The sequence below is a fragment of the Sinohyriopsis cumingii genome, unplaced genomic scaffold (assembly GCF_028554795.1).
Source record: "Sinohyriopsis cumingii isolate HCF-2022 unplaced genomic scaffold, ASM2855479v2 utg001779l, whole genome shotgun sequence".
NCBI classification, from domain to species: Eukaryota; Metazoa; Mollusca; class Bivalvia; order Unionida; family Unionidae; genus Sinohyriopsis; species Sinohyriopsis cumingii.
Window position 1 is genome coordinate 931,051 of NW_028316050.1, and position 20,226 is coordinate 951,276.

Sequence of the window (20,226 nt, forward strand, 5' to 3'; positions counted from 1 at the left end):
TGTCAAAAGCCATGTATCTATTACCGTCTCATCTGAATGCCAAAGTTGCAAATTAGTATTTACCCAAAGCTCATTCGACTGACCTGTAAATAAAGTTGGCTGTGATGCCTATGCTAGTGTCCACAGTTCCTGAGCTGCTAGAAGCAATGCTAAGCTCTTTTAAATGCAGAAAACCCTCAGACAGTGCCTTGATAAAAAAACAGAGAAATAAATGTTGGAGAAAAGAATTCTCAAATAAAAACATCCTAAATAACATCCCTTATGCTGACAAATCCCATGTCACATGCACAGTAGACATTTCCATTCTTACCCTAAAGGAATTAAGACACACAATCTTGCAAGACTGGATATTCTAGAAGAAGATTAAATTTTTTATCATAACAATGTTCTGATAGTGTTTTGGAATCAACAAAATTGATCAGCTTTCTATAAAACAGAATATTAGTTACAACTGTATTATGTCTATGAAAATTAATAACACATCCATGTACTAAATTAATTTCCAAAATCCCACCATATCAAAAACAGCTATCCTCCTCTTTAACTCAAATGTAAAAGTTTATACTGTACCTGCTCTCTCTGTGAACATGAGCTGGCTCTAAATGGAGAGTTGGCCAATCGGAGAATCTCAAGCTTTCGACAACCAGCTTGGAATTTTTCTACATTGAAAGCCATGTTGTTATTGGAAAACAGAGCATTGGAAATGTCCAGCAACTCCAGATTGGGACATTTCTCCTGTGAAAGTAAAAACAGTATTACTGCTTATAAAATATGTACGTCCATACTGATATTGTGTCTGGTCATTCCTTTACAGAAGATAAAATGGTCTCCCTCTTATAGGGTTGCCTTCACCAGTTAGCCACCTCCTCAACAGGGCCAGTTTTCTTGGCACCAACAGTTTGTGTACAAAAGTAACCCTTGTGGGCAGCCACCCCTCTGATGTGGTATGCGGCCAGCATTTTTTGCAAAAATGTTACATTTACCCCTCACCATCTTCGCTAGCCAAGATTTTGATATGTTAACCCTATCTACACCTTGGTGGATTGAGCAGATATTTCTCTGCTTCCAGTCTGTGAATTTCTTTGGATGAAGCAACAAGCTACCTCATCCAATCAAAATTAAGCTGTTCAAATTTGAACCCTGTTCCTACATGATCAAGACCGGGGGGGGGGTCACATAACTTGAATGGACTCATAAATAAGTGATTTTTCACTGCCGGTCTGTGTTTATTCAAATACCTTTCACTCAAATACACCTGTAGTGGCTTTTCTCTGGTACGTAGTCATACCTTCAATGTTAATCTTACAAAGTATTCTTTTGAAGTTAAATGCCTCACTATTTTCATCTCAGGGATTGTCCTGGGCTTCACCAATGTCGCAAATTGCGATTTTTTTTCTTTATTGGCGACAAAAATATCCCATCTGGTGATTTTTCTGGCGACAGACTTTTTGGTTATTTAATCTGTACATACAATCATGGATTTGGACTGGATAAATTGAAAGGGAGAACGAAAGGAAGCCACAAACTTGACTAAGCAATGCATTGGAATCAATCTGTTACACAAACGATCCTTTGTTCGTATTGACAACCGCATCTTTACAGTGCATTGTTACATCATAATCTGCTTATGCTGACATCTGGGCTGAGTACTGTATGCTGTGATACAGTCAATCATGCTACCGAACTATACCTACAACTGACTGACTTCTGAAGACGCAAATAGAACAGATACAATTAATTGAATGGCTAATCCTTCTGTTGTTTTTTTTACATATACCAATACAATAGTTTTGCTGAACCTTCATAGAAAACTGATAACCTTTGAAGTACTGACTACTGTGTATAAATACAAAGCAAATGGAAAAAATCTCAATCACAATTATATCTGTTGCCAGTGCAACATTATCATGAGCAAACGGAAGTTAGACGTTGCGTGTTCATCATCTCATCCTAAGTTACAAAAATTAACAGCGTTTGGATTTAGTGCAAATTCATCAGACAATACAGTCACTGAACCCGATGATAACCTTGCAGTCCAACATCATCTACATGTAGTGCTTCATGTGCAACACCACATTATGATGAACGGGGCGAAAATTCCCGAAAATTTCTAGACAGTTGGAAACCTGGGCGTCCGTGGCTGAGATATGATAAAAAGTTAAAACAGATGTTCTGTGATGTATGTATCAAGGTAAAGTTTGTCAATTCATTTACAACTGGCTGTGATATTTTGAAGAAGGAGTGCGTCACCAAACATGAATCCTGGCGGGGTAAGTAATATTTGTGCATTTTACTCATCTTTTCCTTTTGTCATCAATCCCGTGTTACAGCTGCAGACACTTAAACTCCGCAACAAGAAATAGCAAAAAAAAACAAGTTTTGCATAATTAAAAATAATTATTTATTTCTCAAAATACAGGAGTGAAAGAATCCCTAAATTGGGTGTGAATTTATGCTTATATATACGGTCCAATATTGCCAGGTGTTGACTCGTGTAAGTTTCATTCGTGGGAATGGAGATCCTATTTTGCTTGTCGAGAAAATTTATACAGCATTCAGTGATCATTCCTGGGATTAAGGAAGCAATTCACTACAAGCTTTGTGAAGCTAGCCATAAAAGGGGGGTCATTTAATTACGGAATGCATGCAATCGATGGTCGCATTATATGTCACTTATCTTACATTGCAATGTACGATCATAGGGTTTTATTATTATTGAAATGTCAACTAAAGTTGATAATGCATTTTTTTTCAGGTAACAACAGTCATACATGTGCACAAATGGTGAAACTTTGAAACTGCATTCAACAAGTGGGCAGCCCTAAAATCACGACAGATCTTCATGTAACACTTTGTAACATTTTGTTAATGCTTGTTGTAATTAAAGTATTAACTAAGCCATCTTTTGTAATTTTCATTGCCTGTTACATTAATAGACTAAATTAACACTTGGAAAAATGTACACTACTTGTTCTGGCGACACTTTTTGAAAATTGGCGACAAAATATTGAGGTTGGCGATTTTTTTGGCGACAGCTTTTTAAAAGCCAGGACCATCCCTGATTCTGATATACAATGTACTGCTGTTACATGCTGTTGGTTAGTTGGCATTACATACTAAGGGAGGCAACTCATGAAATCCAACAGATGTCACTAGGACAAAAATATCTGCTCAATCCACCAAGTTGTAGATAAGGTTAACATACCGGAATTTTGGCTAGCAAAGACGATCCCTCACAAGTGGCTAAATTTTATTTTAACTCAAGTCCAGAACCAATATTTAATTCATGTGCTAAAGTACGTAATCTAATTATCTTTCCCGATGTCTGTGTCCAAATGTCCGGTTTATGTTGCTGAAAAAATGTTGGCTACAGCACGTTAAACAAGAAATGGGCTCAACAATGTTGTGATACAGTTTTGTGCTTCACACAGCTATTGAATTCTTTTCTTTGAGGAATTTGACCAGATGAAATTGTCAAGATCATAACATGGTCAACAAAGGATAATATAGATTTTGTGGATTCACACACACAAAGAGAAATTAAAATTGAACAAAACAGGTTACCAGACAAAGACCAAAATCTCTTGTGTGTGTGTGTGTAACACTTCCTTTAACACAAGGCATTTTGTTTACTCTACAAAAGTTTCGTCCGCATAATTCAATTGCATTACTGTACAATTAGCAACATAGGAATAAACCGTCACAAAAATTTAACATGTCATCAGATGAACGGAAAATTATTACTTTAGAAGAAAAAGATGAAGTTATTCAGCTCAATGACTATGGGGAGAGTTCAAAAGTTCTTGCCAAAAAATGTAATGTAGAAAAGTCTCCAATAAACAATGTTGTAACAGATAATTAAAAAATTCTGCAGGAAAATAGATTAAATGGAAAGAGAATGATTCTAAATGCCAAGTGGTGTTTGTACTAAGATTTAAATGACGTTTTTGCAATGTGTGTCCCAAAAACACCTCACTTGAATGAAGATATTAAATGCTTTGAAGTTACATGTAGCTTTCTTATTATATACAGATACATATAATTCATACAAATATTGTCCCCAGACTTTAAGGACTTGCACATCTTCAGCTGTAGAGCTGACCAGAGTTACCAGACTGATTGGAGTCACGGCTGTATAGCTGATTGGAATTACCAGATTGATTGGAGTGATGACCAGGGTGATCCGAGTTATTGGAGTGATCAGAGTTGATGTGGTACAAGCTGTACAGCTAACCAAAGGAACTGACCGTAGCAGATGTCAAGCTGAACCATAGCAGCTGTAGAGCTGAGTAAAGTGTTGCTGGTTGAGTAGCAGGTGATCGGGTGTTGCTGACAGATTGGTGGGTGCTGATTGCTTGACTGACCAACCTGGAATACTGACAGCTTGATTGACCAGTGTGACTGGTAGCCAAGTGTGCTGGTGATGGAGCGTGTAACTCCATACATGTAATCTTTTAGCTGTGGGCTAATCTTTGGGGTTTGTAATACCCAAAGTGTTTTTGGGACTGTAAAGATATTTTGTATATCTGTCCCTTTATTTTCATTATTTTCACTATTTGTGTGAATACATTTTTACTATATGAGTAAAATACCACACTGTTTACTATTTGAGCAAAACACATCAATCTTTTGTTATGCAATCACTGTGAATCATTCACCGCTTGTCCTTTTACTGTGCAAGGTCATCTGTTTGTATTTTCATTATTTAGTTTGTGCAGATTATGTTAATTAATTCAATAGTTGGATATAATATGCACATAATAATCATAAATCTTTTCGAATTCAAGTCATTCATCATTAAACATTGTATTTGTGTTTTGTTACAAGTGTTCTGTTGTAAATCCGAAATCCCTCCCAGTTATCTTGTTACAGTTACCATTATATCAAATGTTTTTTCAGTTTGAGTGTTATGTCAATGAGGATAGTGACAGGGAGGTGTCAGAAGGTTTAGTCATAATGAGATCTGGTAAGCATTCTCGAATAAACATTATTTACTATAAAATTAAATTGAATACATTATCCAATCAAAAATTAATGTTAGCAGAATAGGTAAGAGAAGGAGGGCATGCATAAGCGTTGAATGTTTTTGCCTTCTGCTTTAATGGGCAGAATTGACTTTTAGCACATTTAAAAACAAGCTTGGGAGGGGTGGATTCACTAGGCAATGGAGCTGATGTATTCCCAATGCATAATTATCACATAACATATATGAAAAAGAAACATAAAATCAACATGATCAGTGATTAAGTGCACAAAATTACTAATGAAAAATAAAAAAGTAAAATTACTACTGTTGAAAGCAAAGATAATACAACATAGCAATAACAATTCGAAAGATTGATGTCGGATTTTTCCAGATATGTCCATCTGATTTCATGTAATGTACTGATACATTGTTATCTGTATCAAGTGAAAGCTTAAACTGAAGAATATCTGTTACATAGGATGCCACCTAGTAATGACAAGAGAAGGTAATTCTAACAACATCTCAGAAGAGTTACTTCCTATAAGGACTACGTTTAAAGTCAATACTGTATATGGATATGAAAGAGAAATTACTTCAGCTTTCTGGGAAGGCTGAATTCAGAAGGTTAACTCCCCATGTTAATATGATTAGGTAATGTATTCACAAGAGCAAAGGATTAATACTAACTTTCTTATATAAAAGTATACCCTTAAAATAATAAATTACGGCCAGTATACTTGCGATATTGGCAAAATATGTATTCAAAGAATGTAAACTGACAAATGTTTCCAAACACTTGCAGTTAGAAGGACTTGCGTCATTGCTTGCTCTCTCCTTGTAATATTTTAACTATAGCTACTACAGCATTTCAAGTTTTGAGAACAAAAGAATAAAAAAAGGTGAGACTTTATTGTTCAAATATGTGCTTTAACGTCATTTGAGTAGTGTATACAAACTCATCAAGAAATACTGTTCAAAATGGATTGGGACTTTCATCCATGAATCACAGATTTTCATTAGTGATAAATCTTGGTAATCTGCTGTAGGTGCAGATGTCAATTCAGAAATTTAAAAATGAATGTATATAACTGGCTAATTAATCTTGTCCATGCCTCATAAGTCCTAGTCCCAACCTTTATACTATTTTGGGGGTTACATTTACTGAAGGTTTCTGGGCGTAACAAGATCATTTAAAACGTGTACTATAAAGTACTCCCAGCCCTGGACCTTCATTCAGCAATCATACATATAGGTCACTATTCAAACTGTGTTTAGATTTTACATCACCATTTCTTACCATGAGATCATTTAGGACAAGGTTGAGTCCTACAAACGTGTTTCCCCCTAGGGTCAGACGTCTGAGGCAGGGTCCCTGTGTGCTGATGAATCCTCGCAGAGGAACATGAGACACCACATCATTCTATGAAAATAAAGTAATCCTGATTTAAAAGATACTTCTATATACAGGCACCTGTCTGACAGGGACACAATCAAGACAAAATTATACACTATATTAATTTTTTAAAATACCAAATTGATCATTTTTGCAGGGGAAAAAAATAATCATAAGTTCAAATATACATGACACAATATTGTTAGATTTTGTGCCAATATGGCTAATTTTATAGGCAGTTTTTCACTTAAAGTATACTCTTATAATTTTGTTTTATATTGCCCTATTATTATGTATATTATATCAACTACATTATGGAATCTCTTTTCATTTTATACTGTAAGAAATGTAAGTCTTGAGAGAGAGAACGAGGGAGGGAGGAAAGGTAGGACTATGAGTTAACTGGATTGGGTTCATGTCTTTAAACAAATGGGGAGGGGGAGTACATCCTAAAAATATTCCCTCTTCACCTAAATCCATTTCAGGGTTTAAAACAATTTACAGTGTGACCCTGCTATAGCACGCTCTGTTATAACGTGAATTTGGACATAACGCGGTCGCGGTGTGGCTCCTGAAATTTCATATACATTTATTTTTCTTGTGCACAAAAAATAATCTTAGAAAGTACAAAAAAAAACATAAAAAGTTGCTTATCCTTTTGGGGAAGAGATCGCATAAGAATAATACAAGATGATCGTGGCTTGGCTGCTGAAATTTTATATGCATTTTTCTCGTACATGAAAAAGTATTTTTTTCTTCTTGAAAGTAAGAAGAAGAAAAAAACCGCATAAAAATTATTCTGGGATTGCGTAGGTCTTCGCCAATGTCGCAAACTGTTTTTGTATTTCCTTATTGGCTGCAAAACATACCATGTGGCTTTTTTATTTATTGGCAACATTGTTGGCTGTTTTATTTTTTTGCATACAAACATTGGTTTGGAGTGCAGAAATTCAGAGGCCATATGAAAGGAAGCCGCAAACTGGATATAAAATGCACTGAAATTTACCTATTGTTACATAAACAAATTCTCTGTCCATACTGACAAACCATCTAAACAGTGCATTGTTATATCATAATCCGCTTATCTTGGCATCTAGCATGAGTTCTGTATGTTCTGAAATATCCGCTTTTTTGTTGATGGCATTTCTGGTAACAAAGATCAACCAGACGAGGCATTGTCTCATAATCTATCTTTCATCGGATTTTCGGCCGCTCACTAGTAATTAATATATTTACAAAGACTGACATTTGTATGTGGATGGTAAGTAAAATTCCTCTTCTTTTCATTCAGAATTAAATCCTTCAGAAAACTCACATTTTCTGTAATAATCCCTGTCATCAGAACACATGCGTCTATATCGTCCGTTGACCCTTTGTTAATTTTCAGATGCACGCGTGGAAGGCAGCATCACGCTGCTGCCACAAATGTAAAAATAAAATAAAAAAATACATCTTACTTATTGGTTTATTCAGTAGGCATGGAGGGACAGTAACTAGAATAGTCTAAACGATGGCCAATTCCTGTTTAAAAATGTACCCAGATAAAACAGTTTGCTGAAATTTCAAAGGAAACAGATTACCTTTGTAGCAACGACTGTTATGAAAACATACTCAGCAAATGGAAAAAATACCAGTCTCAATCATGCAATACAATTATTTGATGTTGCCGCCACAATAAGAAATGGGCATTCGTTTGGTTCTCCAAAGCTGTCCTTTAGCAGTGACTTCAATAGCGCATGCACCCTTCATCAAAGAAAGCCAACTACAATCATTCAACAACAGCAAAGAACTTTTCTTCAAAGGAAGTCAGTACCAATCTTAAATAAAAGTGATGGAATCTGATGGATTTTTACATTTTCCAATGTGACTGGAACCCGTTAACTGTGCTTTGAAAGTTTCCTTTTTGTAGGGAAAATTTTTATGTTTACGAACGCTACCAATAGCGGCTTAAAACGCAAACTAACTCTTACCGACTTGGAACGTACTTTAAAGTAAAAGTGTTTTGTCATTCATTACGTGATTATCTTACGTTTTTCCAATGAATTCAGACCAATATGACCTGTTACAAAATAAATGAATATTTTAAAGCTCTGTGTGTGCATATTTTTGGTGGAATCACTTGTATTGTGGATTCAATGTATATGATGAGGTTCGCAGGTGAGTACACGGTGTTGATATTCTAGTCATGCTATACATTAGACATTTATATATAACCAGGATTTACATATATGTACCAATTCATGGTTCTCTAAATAAAGTAAACTATTATATTATGTCTTCTCTGTTTTCACTACAGGTATATTTCTTATTTAATATGCATCAATTTAAGATGGTAACTGTGCCTACAAAGCACATATTTTACCATCTGCATTTATTACTCCCACCCATCCCCCCCCCAATTTTTTTTGTTGGGGGGTGGGGTACATTTTCTTCAGCTAACTGACTTGGTTGGATATAACACGGTTCGGTATATAACGCGGTCGGGTTTTATGGCTCCCAACTACCATGTTATAGTGGGGTCACACTGTACTTCTTGGATTACTGTATAAAAATAAAAAATGTATTACTACCATAAATCCACTATTACATTCATGTATGTAAGTCTGTCATTTTGTTCTGTCATTCCTTGTTCTGGAATTTCTAAAAGTGTGCTGCACATAATGTGACATCACTCAGTATGTAATCATCATATGTAACCAATGTTTTGAACTGAAAATGAGACATTTTATTGATTAAACAAAATATACTTTGACATTACTCAGTGCACTTGTTACAGACAGATGTTCATTTATTTAATTGTAAAATGGGTGTAGATGTGGTAAATATTTGATTTTTATCTCCTAGTTATAAAGGAATGATGCTTTTAATGTCAGGCTGCACTGGACTGAACAACAGCCAAAATTGAATCATATTTTTAAAAAGTGATTACAACATTTTTAATCACTCTAAACTTGATACAGCTGTATATAGAAATTATAACTGTTAAGTATATTTGGTAAAGTGAGGTGTTTATATCACTGTTTTTAATCATATGTATGACAATATGGGTTGAATGAAAGCAATCTAAAGCTTGATATATTTGTATTTACTTTGTAAAATTTTATCAGACATAATTAAATATATAAAAACCATTTTGCAAATTTCTTTTTACATAAACAAACAGTATTTTTATTATGCATTTGACTGTTCGGTACATAATGGGGTCAGCAGTTATGGACCCCGACTACTGCATTATAATGGAGGACAGCTGTATAATCAAAGAGAAATGCTGAAACAACCAGCTTGTCCAAATCAATAGTGGTATGAATAGTGCAGAAGTTATGATTTATGATACACTGGAACAGAAAACTAAAATGAACTGATGACAATCCAGTTTGATCTTAATTTAGGATTTTAATCTAATTCTTTAATGAGTAGATTATGGTTAAGAGAATATAATAATAAAATACCAATCATAGTAGAGTGAAAAAATTAATGAATTAAAAATTAAGCATGAGCTGGTCACTGCCATAATGTATGGTTGTCTTGCCAACTGCATTTCAAATATTTTGTGTCTAATAGTGTTTAACAGAAAATATTACATTTTGCATGTGCACATGTCTTCAGACACAAAAAGTGATATTTATTTTTGACTGTCCCAAGATTTACATTCATTAAAGTAAGAGTATTTCCTATAGTCATCAAATACTGTACCTACATTGGTAAAAGAGACATCAACATCTTCTAGAAGCTTACACCCCTCAGCCAAAATAGTCAGGGTTTCAGAGGGACACTTCTTACAGTAAGACAAATTGATACTCCTGAGATTTGGACAATTCTGTGATATCATCTGTAAACACAGAGTACAAAAAAGAAAGAGTAGGCATGCAAAGGAATAGTGCATCAAAATAAAAATTGGAAAAAAAAGGGATAAAACTGATTGACTTTGTATTGCTAAGTGACGATAATTTACCTTTGAACTTCTTATTCAAGTTCTAAAAATTCATTTATTTTTTAAGCCTACAAATAAGCAAAGATTATTGGAGAAAAAAAAAACTGAATTTGTACATGAACTGGCTGAAGTGGGTTCAACAATATTACAAATTTTCACATAACAAATGACCTAATACAACCAAACTGGGGCACGAAAAGCATCACAAAACCATTAGATTTTTGCCACATGGATAAGACAAAGTATAGTGGCACTTGTACATCACTTACGCTCCATTAGTATATTTGTAAGCTTCTAAAAATACCTTCAGAATTTTACCATTGACCTCTTTGCACAGAGACAGGTTCAGGTCTTTTGTTTTGGAGAAGCGGTTCTTACACAGCCAATCCATATACTTTTCATCTACTTTTGCCCATCCATACGATAGGTCAACATTCTCCCATAGCGAGGGTTGGCTGGTGACCTCATTCCAAGATCGACATACCCTGGAGGCTCTGAAGAAAAGTGAAAATTTTTGTTTGCTTAAAATTTAATTTAAGAGTATTAATCCAAGCAGCACAAAATTCTGGCCTGAAGGATTCTAAATCCTTCATATACTTCCATATAATTGCTAACATTTGTAAGATACTAAGTCAATGGGCATGTGCACAATTTAACCTTCAATGGATTGTTTGTTGTTCTTATGGGGTTTAATGCCATTTTTAAGCAGAAGATAGGCCATACACGGCGGCCAGTATGATGGGTGGAGGAAGTACCTGGAAAGAACCAATGAAGCTACTTGCAAGCTTTCTCACGTACCCACATTAGCCGAGACCAAGACTCAAATCCATGCAGACAGGTGGGATGGCAGTGATCCATAATGACCACTTGGGGCCCCTAACCACCAACGGATTCTGACCCTGATATTATTTAAACATGATATCATGTACAGAAACAGTTCAGTAGAAACTATCTCCAAAGTTAATTGCTAATATGCATTCTCAGAAAATATATTTTGATAGTATATATTTAATAAGAATATCTATTACCTAATCCATTCTGTGTAACTGTAATATTTGTGTGAGTATAACCTTGATTTTTTCAACATGCATATCAACACATGTATAAATCATTAATTTTCACACAATCATCAACTGCTTTTGGACTTTCACAATAATTTGCAATCATATGCAGTTTTAGTTGTTTTGAAGATTTTACACATTTTCAATCAGATACAAGTTTTCCATTAGGTACAATGTTTTTAATTAGGTACAATTTTTCTGTTTGGAACAATATTTTCTTACAGAAATGTCAATAGTTCAGATTCCTATTGTTAACCTCAAATTACATCACTACAATCATTTCAGTCAGATTATAATTGTCCAGTCACATAAAATGTTTTGCCTGCAAACTGCAACTTCAACAGTGAATTAACTAGATTACTGAAATGCTTGCAATGATGAGTTTTAATTCTTTTGAAACAAAAACTAAGCACCTGAATCATAAAATCAACTGAAAACTGACCAAACTGAAATCACATCAGCTTAGCACCCACATCCACCCCAAAAAGGTGAAGATCTTTAACACAAACAGCAAATGAGGATTAACAGTATATATGTTTGAGAAAAATTATATGCACAAGAAATAATTTCAAACAAAACACAATGGATGAATAATAAGCCTTTGCAGTCTTTTCTTAATGAACTTCAGCATGGTGTATGGTTATTAAAGGACTGCTGGAAGCACATTTCAAGCAAAAAGCATCCATAAAGTTTAATGGTAAAAATAAATTATTGGATAAAAATTTGATGTATTCCTATTTATTTATTTCATAACTCTGATCTTTTAAAGCTGGTATCCTACCTCAGATCCTGTAAATGTTGCAGCTAAATAAATGTATGTGCATGTGATTTGGATATTTAACGTAGCTTTAGTAAGTTTTCAGTCATATCGTTATGATATCTGCAGTGTGGCAGTTTATAGTGATGTCTAGCACTGGGGCATCATGCTGCAGACATGTAGCATTAAGTCCCACCCAGTCAAATTATCCTGACACTGGGCCAACCAGTCCTAATGCCAACCTCTTAATACTGAGTGCACAGGGAGGCATCTGCTAGTACCATTTTTATAAGTCTCTGGTATGACTTGGCAGAGAATTTTGCCCCTGACCTCCTGCATCCAGGGTGGATGCTTTAACCACTTATGCCACTGGAGTGGTTTTTAAATAAATGGGACTAATATTAATTCAATCAGTAAATTCTACTACTTTTTTCCTTTCATTCAGACCCAAAACAGTTCTGTGCAGATAATAAACTGGTCAGCAAAAGTAGGTTGCCAGACACACCAAGTGATCTCAGATATTAATGTTGAACCCTCCTCTGGAGAAAATTATACAGAGCAACAACGAGGCTATAAAGCAGTGTATCCATCAAAAATGGACCAAAGATCCATACCATCTATATACAAGAAAATGATGCCAATGCTGGCAACTGAATTCAAGAAAGAGTTCAAAATAATATAAAGCTGCATGTGAAATTTGCTTGAAATTCTAATGACTACTGCCATTGTATGAGTAAAAACAAAAATAAACTGAATGAAAAAGGACAATGACTCCACCACTGAATGATAATTATACATTCAAACAATCTCAAAAAAGTAGATGGCTGAAAATAAAACTCATCCTGGATCTCATCTACATAAAGTTGCATATCAGACCAAATCAACATCCAATAGTCATAGGCATGGTTATGCTGTTAAAAACAGTCTAAGGGGACAGGAAATCACAGGTCATAATTGTTGTATACCTGGATAAAGATAACTTGAAATGGAAATCAGTCCACATGTCATAATTATAAAGGGCACAGCAAAAATGTAGTTGAAATCAAACAAAAACTGGTAAAGTTAGGCCAAAGAAACCACGGTTTGGGAAGATAGGAAATAAGAGGCCATAACTCCACTAAATGATGCAGCTGAAAGCTTGATAAAGTCATGCTTTTAAAACCAGCAGGATCAGTTTATTTTGGTTTAGTATTTTATGGCATAGCAACAGATAAAGGTTATTCAGTGCCAAGGATCTGTTGCATGTTAGCTGTCTTTAGCATTTTTCAAACAATTTTACTTCAATAGCATACCATGTATATAGTGTCCATATTCTGGGACAGTATAACTAATTCCACCATACCTGTTGCACAACAGGAACTTTGGATGGACAATATCCTCTTGCTGTGGTAACCCCAACAAGTCTACCAGACATTCTGCAGATCATTTTGAAAAAAAAATTCAAATAGATTTGGATATTACTTCTGTCAATCTAAAGGGTATGCCAATGTTTCCAACTTTTATTTATGCATCACAACATCTACCAATCCATTTGTAATTTTTCCAGAAACAAATTCAACAGCAAAGGGAAGTTGTTGTTGTTGTAGGGTTTAACGCCATTTTTCAGCACAAGATAGGCTATACATGGCGGCCAGTATAATTGGTGGAGGAAGAACCCTGGAAAACCCCGGGAAGAACCACCGACCCACGATAAGCTACTGGCAGGCTTTCTCACGTACCAACGTTAGCCGAGGCTGAGACTCGAACTCACGCAGACAGAGCAAAGGGAAGACACAGTTACTTTGCATTTGTTTCAAGCACAACTTGCTGCACATCACCGGTGAAGTACTTTGTAAACAAATATTACACAACTTCATAACACCAGAATTCACCGCTAACCTCCTCCAAAAAAAGGTGATGAACAGTTCTTGATGTTAAGAAATCTTTCTAACAGCATAAAAACATTAGCTATTGTTCAATGGGATAAATTAGAGATTTGTTATAAATTTCAATGAATAGTAAACATAGTGATCTCAGACCCCATCTTTCTTTTATCCCTGTGTGAGAAAGCCAAGGTATCCCAACATTATAATTGTTCTTTTGTTTTATATCGGCACAATTTTCAAATATTGGAAGCTCATATACTGATATGCTGACATGTTCAATTGCACATGCTTTAAGAGGACTACATTGTCAAACATTACCAATACTTCATAAAGAATCATTTCTTGTCTTATTGATCACTTCTGATGAAAACGGTCAGTCAAGGGGACATTATTCTGTCCAATCTCCTCTAAAGTTGTGGGGCTATTTAGTTTGGCATATTGATTTGAATTATTAGGTCCAGAGACAACACCACCATGATGTTGTCCATCAGTGTGACGCTGAAAGACACAAAACTTCACATTAAAATGTGTGTCGAGAGTGCATGAATGTATGTATATAATATGAGTGATAAGATGTTAATTTAGATTATAAACTATATATCTGCAAAGAAATTAATCATTATTATTTAGCACTATTTTTGAAATTATCAGAAGAAAATTGAATTTCTCCAGCATATCAAATATGTGGATGATATGTATAAAGTATGTCTGTTACAGAAGGAACATAGAAACAGTGTCTAGGATTTCTGTCCTTGAAAAATATAATTCAATATACATTAATTGATGATAGATTAATGGGGGAAGTTTAATTTATAATTATGTGGTAAAAATGAGTAATTAGTAAATGATGTTCTGGTATACATTTAAAATGCGACTGGTTAATTAATACTTTTTTATATTTATATAAAGAAGGCATCAGCTGATGAGATGTACATAGTGGAAAAAATTGTTAGATACGCTAATATAGCTGGATAAAACATAAAGTCAGTTTTAAAATTCTGCATATAAACAGGATGATCCCCAAGACCAAGCAAAGGACAGATATTTGTGGAAAATCATTTTTTAACCAGCTCTTAATTTTCTATAATGTTTGCCAGCATTATCAATGCTTCATCTTTTCTTACAAATTCAGTTACAAGACACTTATATAGACCATCCATCTATGAAGGCTACTTTCATATGGTCTGCTACACAATCATTGCATACACATTTGACTAAATAATATACACTGACTTGCACCTTGGAAGAAATGGTAAAGCCCCCTCTACTTCCACAACAAAGTGGAAGATTTTCATCCATAATTCCAGGGGTAGATCAATTTTTGTTGTACATTTAATGGAGCTAGGCACGGTCTCTCTTTCAGCCGTGTTTTTCTTTTTGGCATTCCTGACACTGGCATCCTTGTTGGAATCATCTCTTTTCTGCTTTTTTGATGGAATCTCAACTGACTTATGTTTCTTAGCTGTATCTTGTGTTGATTTTTCTTCATCAGAACTTGAATTCTCTTTATATTTGCTGAAAATAAATATAATTAGTTTAGATTGTTCACCTGAATCTTAAATGCATAGTTGAATCTTACTTAAATTAAAAAAAGGGTAGAGATATAGTGTTTATATCTGTATAAATGTTGTTTGATTTAATTCTTGTGCACATTTTTTTTTATCATGCAGTGAAATGAAATGAATGTGTACTACTATTAAGCAATCCACATTGCCAAATTTTTTAGGGCAATTGATTTAGGAGTAGGACAAGTGGATTTTGCCAGCTGCTTGCCAAGTGGCTTCATGTAAAAAAATAATGCTCAACCCTATATATACAAAGAAATAAATATTAGAAATATTACCAAATTAGCACTGTCCATATACAAACTTCACCTTCTCATTCAAAAACTGGCATTATTCATGTGCCTGCCCCTGTATTTTGTATAACATGACCCAGAAAACAGTATTTTTCAAGAATCGGACACAAATCAATAAACATTACATTTCTATTGTATGAATGTGTTATGTTTAATGCCTTGTTACTATCCATGGTCTATGCTATGGGGATAATTAAGGCAAAAGTCACCCTTGTGACTGTGATTTTGCCAAAACATGCAACAAAATAGTTTTATTTCGCCTTCCTTTGATTTTACTCCATCCACTCTCCTTTTGTTTAAGTATAACACATTGTTAATCAATGTAAAGCAATTTTCTTTCCGAAATGAAGATGGAAGTTAGAAAAACCAATTTTTCCTATAAATATATGTTTCTTCTAGAATACTTAGCCAGTCATAATAACTTAGGAGAACTACTATTACTTCACAAATCCAGCCATCAGAGATACTACTGTTAGCTAAAAGGAGCTAAAAGTTCTTTGCTGACCTATGTGGCAGACGGGCAGAGTGACCTCCCCAATAAGACTCGGTGCAAAGCCTAAGAACATGTCAGTTACTACTTCAGTGGAAGGCATGTACTCTGTGTATGTAACTGTGGGAAGGCCATGAGGGTGTATTTGTATTATGATTTGGTAGGATATTCTCAAAGAAACATATTTTACAAGGAAAAATTGCTTTCTTCTTTAAAAACATTACCCAATCATAATACCTTAGGATAATTGGTAAGAGGTGGAGGGAGGTACACTATATTACCCCAAACCCTGGAGATACCATCTTTTGTCCCCTATGGTATGCGAGACAGCTTCTAAGTAACCCAACTGGAGGGGACTCCATATGTCAAGGCGAGCCTTCAAACAGAGAAAAGATTTCCTCCCGTATATCCAACAGAAGTCATTAAGAAGCTATTGATTGATATGGAAGGATGACTGAGATGTGGATATAGGTCCTAAAAGATTGTTGGGCCCTTTGGGATGACAGATCGCAGCAAGAAAAAGTGGACTCCGATCTCCATCCCACAGCCTGATTGATGTAAGTTAGTGAACAGTTTCAGTCCAATGCTGGCTGGTGGCAACTGCTCTAACCTTGTGAGCCAAAAAGCATAATAAATCCATTTGAGCTGGGGTTATTTCTCTATATGCTGAACAAATAACCCACTAAATCCATGACAAGATTGTCTGTTTTAATATATCATCCTATTCTTTCATGAGAAGCAGAAGAAGGCTTGATCTCCCTTGACGCAAAGGATGTGTTCTATTAAAGTATCACTTGAAAGCCCAAAATGGGTCTTGTAGGTGGCCTTGAGCTGAGTTGTTGAGACTGGAAAGAGGTTTGACAATGAAAGTCTGTTTACCCATGGAAGAAAGCTGGTTCTTGGCAATGAAGCATGAAGGAGAATGCCGTCATGAGTAAGATTGACCTGTCTTGTTCGAACTCTTGTTGATGCAAAAGTCTGTTCAGATTTCTTTGAATAAAGTAACGTGTAAATGCATTGCAAAAGAAGTAGATGAACTCTCTCTCAATGTACAGAATGTACAAGATGTTTTTATTTTATTTTTTATTGTCCCAATATATTTGATAGAAATTAAGATATTGATTTTTTAAACGGTATCTGATTGTAAATCATTCATGTGATAGAAACGAACCTTTCCCAAGCTGAAATTGACATCTCCTGATGCTAACATTTTATAAACAGTGTTTATAATGGGTCACTGCCTTGATTTCTGCTAAACATATGCTAAAGCCAAGTCTTTACTGGGGGGATACCATTTAAGTTTCTAAAAGTGTGTGTATGTTTGTGTATGTGTAATGCTTGAAAACTATTGTCTTATTCTGATTTGTGGTATAAAAAAGGACACAATGCCATTCCATCCTTTACTTGAAACAAACTTGTCTCGTGATTAATGAAACAATAAAAAACATACCAAAATACTACAGTCAGAATAATAATTTAACCCCATAAAATTATATGGCCAGTTGGGGGAGGGTAAAGAACTAATTAAATTTTGGAGGGAATCGTACAACTGCAGGTCCCGGATAAAATATAAAGTAAGACAGAGGACCAACATAATATTGTCTTAACTGCCAAAATGATGTTCTCTAACTGTGACAATTTGCAAATTGTTTGATAAAAACCTTTAACACTGAAAAATTTACGCCAAATTAGTGTTGAGAGAAAAATCTGATAATACAGGTGAGGAATAAACTACATGTATTGACAAAAATATAAAATAGTGATAACAATCCTTAAGGCAACTAGCCAACACAGCTAAAATCAATTGTTGGGCAAATGAAATTTCATGCAAGTAGCATAGTTTTGATATGAAAAAGAACAAAAATTGAACTTTGAAACTATTTTCCTCACATCATCATTACTGGGCTAGAAGATCAATATAGAATGGTCTCCCCTGCCCACAAATCTTTGTGAATACCTCAATATTTCCAAAGACTCCCCTGGATTATAGTCAGAATCATCAGAATCATCAGAAGGCCACTCTTCACCTTCCCTCACATTGAAAGAAAACAAAATCTGATTCTTTGGATCTTTCCGAACTCCTAGTATACCTTTTTCATATTTGGGCATCTTGCATTATCTGAAAGGGAAAAGTCGTTCTGGTATGACACGGTCTGATACATTACAGAATCATATGGTAGCCACAGGTTTACCAGGAAAAGAACCATTTTCATGATGGCCATTATGGTAGGCATATTGGATGTAAATTTGACACAGTTTATGGATACTACAGATATCTAAAGTCTTTTGATGAAAACCCCATATCAATAAGACCATACATTCAAAGAAAAGTGGCCATAATGGCTGTCAACTCAGCATCATTTTGCATTTATGACCAACAAGACACCATACAATGTCTTCTGGTGAAAACCCCATGTTGATATGACTTTTCATTTTAGAGTAACAATAACAAGATTTTCCAGATGGCTGTCATGATCAGGACCAATCAGATATGATATGCTGCCATTTGGTTATTTAACCATTCATCTAGAAAAATTAGCAATAGCAATATTTTCAAGGAAGCCACTATGATGGTCATATTGGAGGACAAATCAAAACAACTGACTAGGACTTGTACAGAGAAGAAGAAAAAATGGAAATTTTGATTAAATGAAGACAATTAGTTTGAAATACACTTGTATATTGACAACTTATATTTGTGTAGTACACTCCATAATGTGTTAAATAATATATTATCGATCATGTGTACAAAAATTCATATATCAGTCAAATCGTGTTAGAAAATACAACTAAAATGTATATATAAAAAAATGCTAGTCCTTGTTTGATCTATATCCCATTGTCAATGAACATGTTTCCTGAAACAACTCACTCCAATATTTATTATCCTAGTAGCACCTGACTGTATAGTTGTTTATATGCTACATGTACATATACTGAAATAAGCCTAGATTATGGTTAGCCAGAAACAACTACCATGATGCCAAGTCTACCAAGGGGATGAGGCTATACATAGGGAAATAAGTGAACAAATTAAATACTTTCACATTCTTGTGAGATGTCCCACCTTCATTTAATGTGATGACCAGATATCTATTGTTTCAAAATATTGCAACCTTAATTTGGGTTTTAAACCGCCATTGGTAGCAATCATAAGCATGAACTTATTGTTGAAAAAAGGAAACTTTCATAGCACAATAAATATGTTCCAATCACTATGAAAAATGAAACAATGCTTTTACTGAAGTTTGTTGCCAACTTTCTTTGATCAATGAGCATTGGCTTGCTTTGATTAATGCTTATGTTTTACTGAAGGTGCCACAAAAGGCACTCTTTAAAGGACCAAACAAATGCCAATTTGTAATTGATGTGTCAACATCAAATAATTATAAAACTGACGGAGACAGAATTTTTTTTTCATTTGCTTAGGATGCTTCAAGGTATTCAGTTTTCTTTGAATTTTGAGCAAAACTATTTTTTCTGGTAAATTTTTCAAAATAGACAAAAATTGCCATCTGTCATTTGTAGTCAGGTAGCATGACTATTTGGGTTATATCACAGCACAGAGTACTTAGGCCAGACATCAGCATAAGCAGATTATGATATAACAATGCCATGTTAGGGTGGTTTGTCAATATGAACAAAGGAATTGTTTATGTAACAACAGAGTCGAGTGCAATTTTATACCAAGTTTGGGGCTTTCTGTCATGGTGCCTTTGAATTTCTCAACTCCAAACACAAGTACTGTATATACAATTTTTAACAGCCAACAATTATGTCCCCAAAAAGATCACCCAATGGTAAATTTTGTCACCAATAAGGAAACAAAATCACAATTTGTGACATTGGTGAAGCCCAGCACAATCCCTGATAATGAATGTTACAAGTACATATACATTTTTGGA

At 34.7% G+C, this 20,226-nt stretch overlaps 1 protein-coding gene across 1 annotated transcript in view; it reads right to left on the minus strand.

Annotated features, from left to right (window-relative positions):
* LOC149771561 (F-box/LRR-repeat protein 6-like) overlaps nt 1-18,434 on the minus strand; it is a 33,856-nt gene extending 15,422 nt beyond the window's left edge. The window contains exons 1-7 of the mRNA XM_089948349.1: nt 18,279-18,434; nt 15,213-15,488; nt 10,595-10,784; nt 10,057-10,188; nt 6,264-6,386; nt 571-735; nt 84-187 (exon numbers count right to left, since the gene is read on the minus strand). Coding sequence (XP_089804475.1) covers nt 84-187; nt 571-735; nt 6,264-6,386; nt 10,057-10,188; nt 10,595-10,784; nt 15,213-15,488; nt 18,279-18,430 — 1,142 coding nt within the window. The 5' untranslated portion in view covers nt 18,431-18,434. The remainder of the gene's footprint in view (nt 1-83; nt 188-570; nt 736-6,263; nt 6,387-10,056; nt 10,189-10,594; nt 10,785-15,212; nt 15,489-18,278) is intronic.
* Between the last annotated feature and the right edge of the window lie 1,792 nt (nt 18,435-20,226).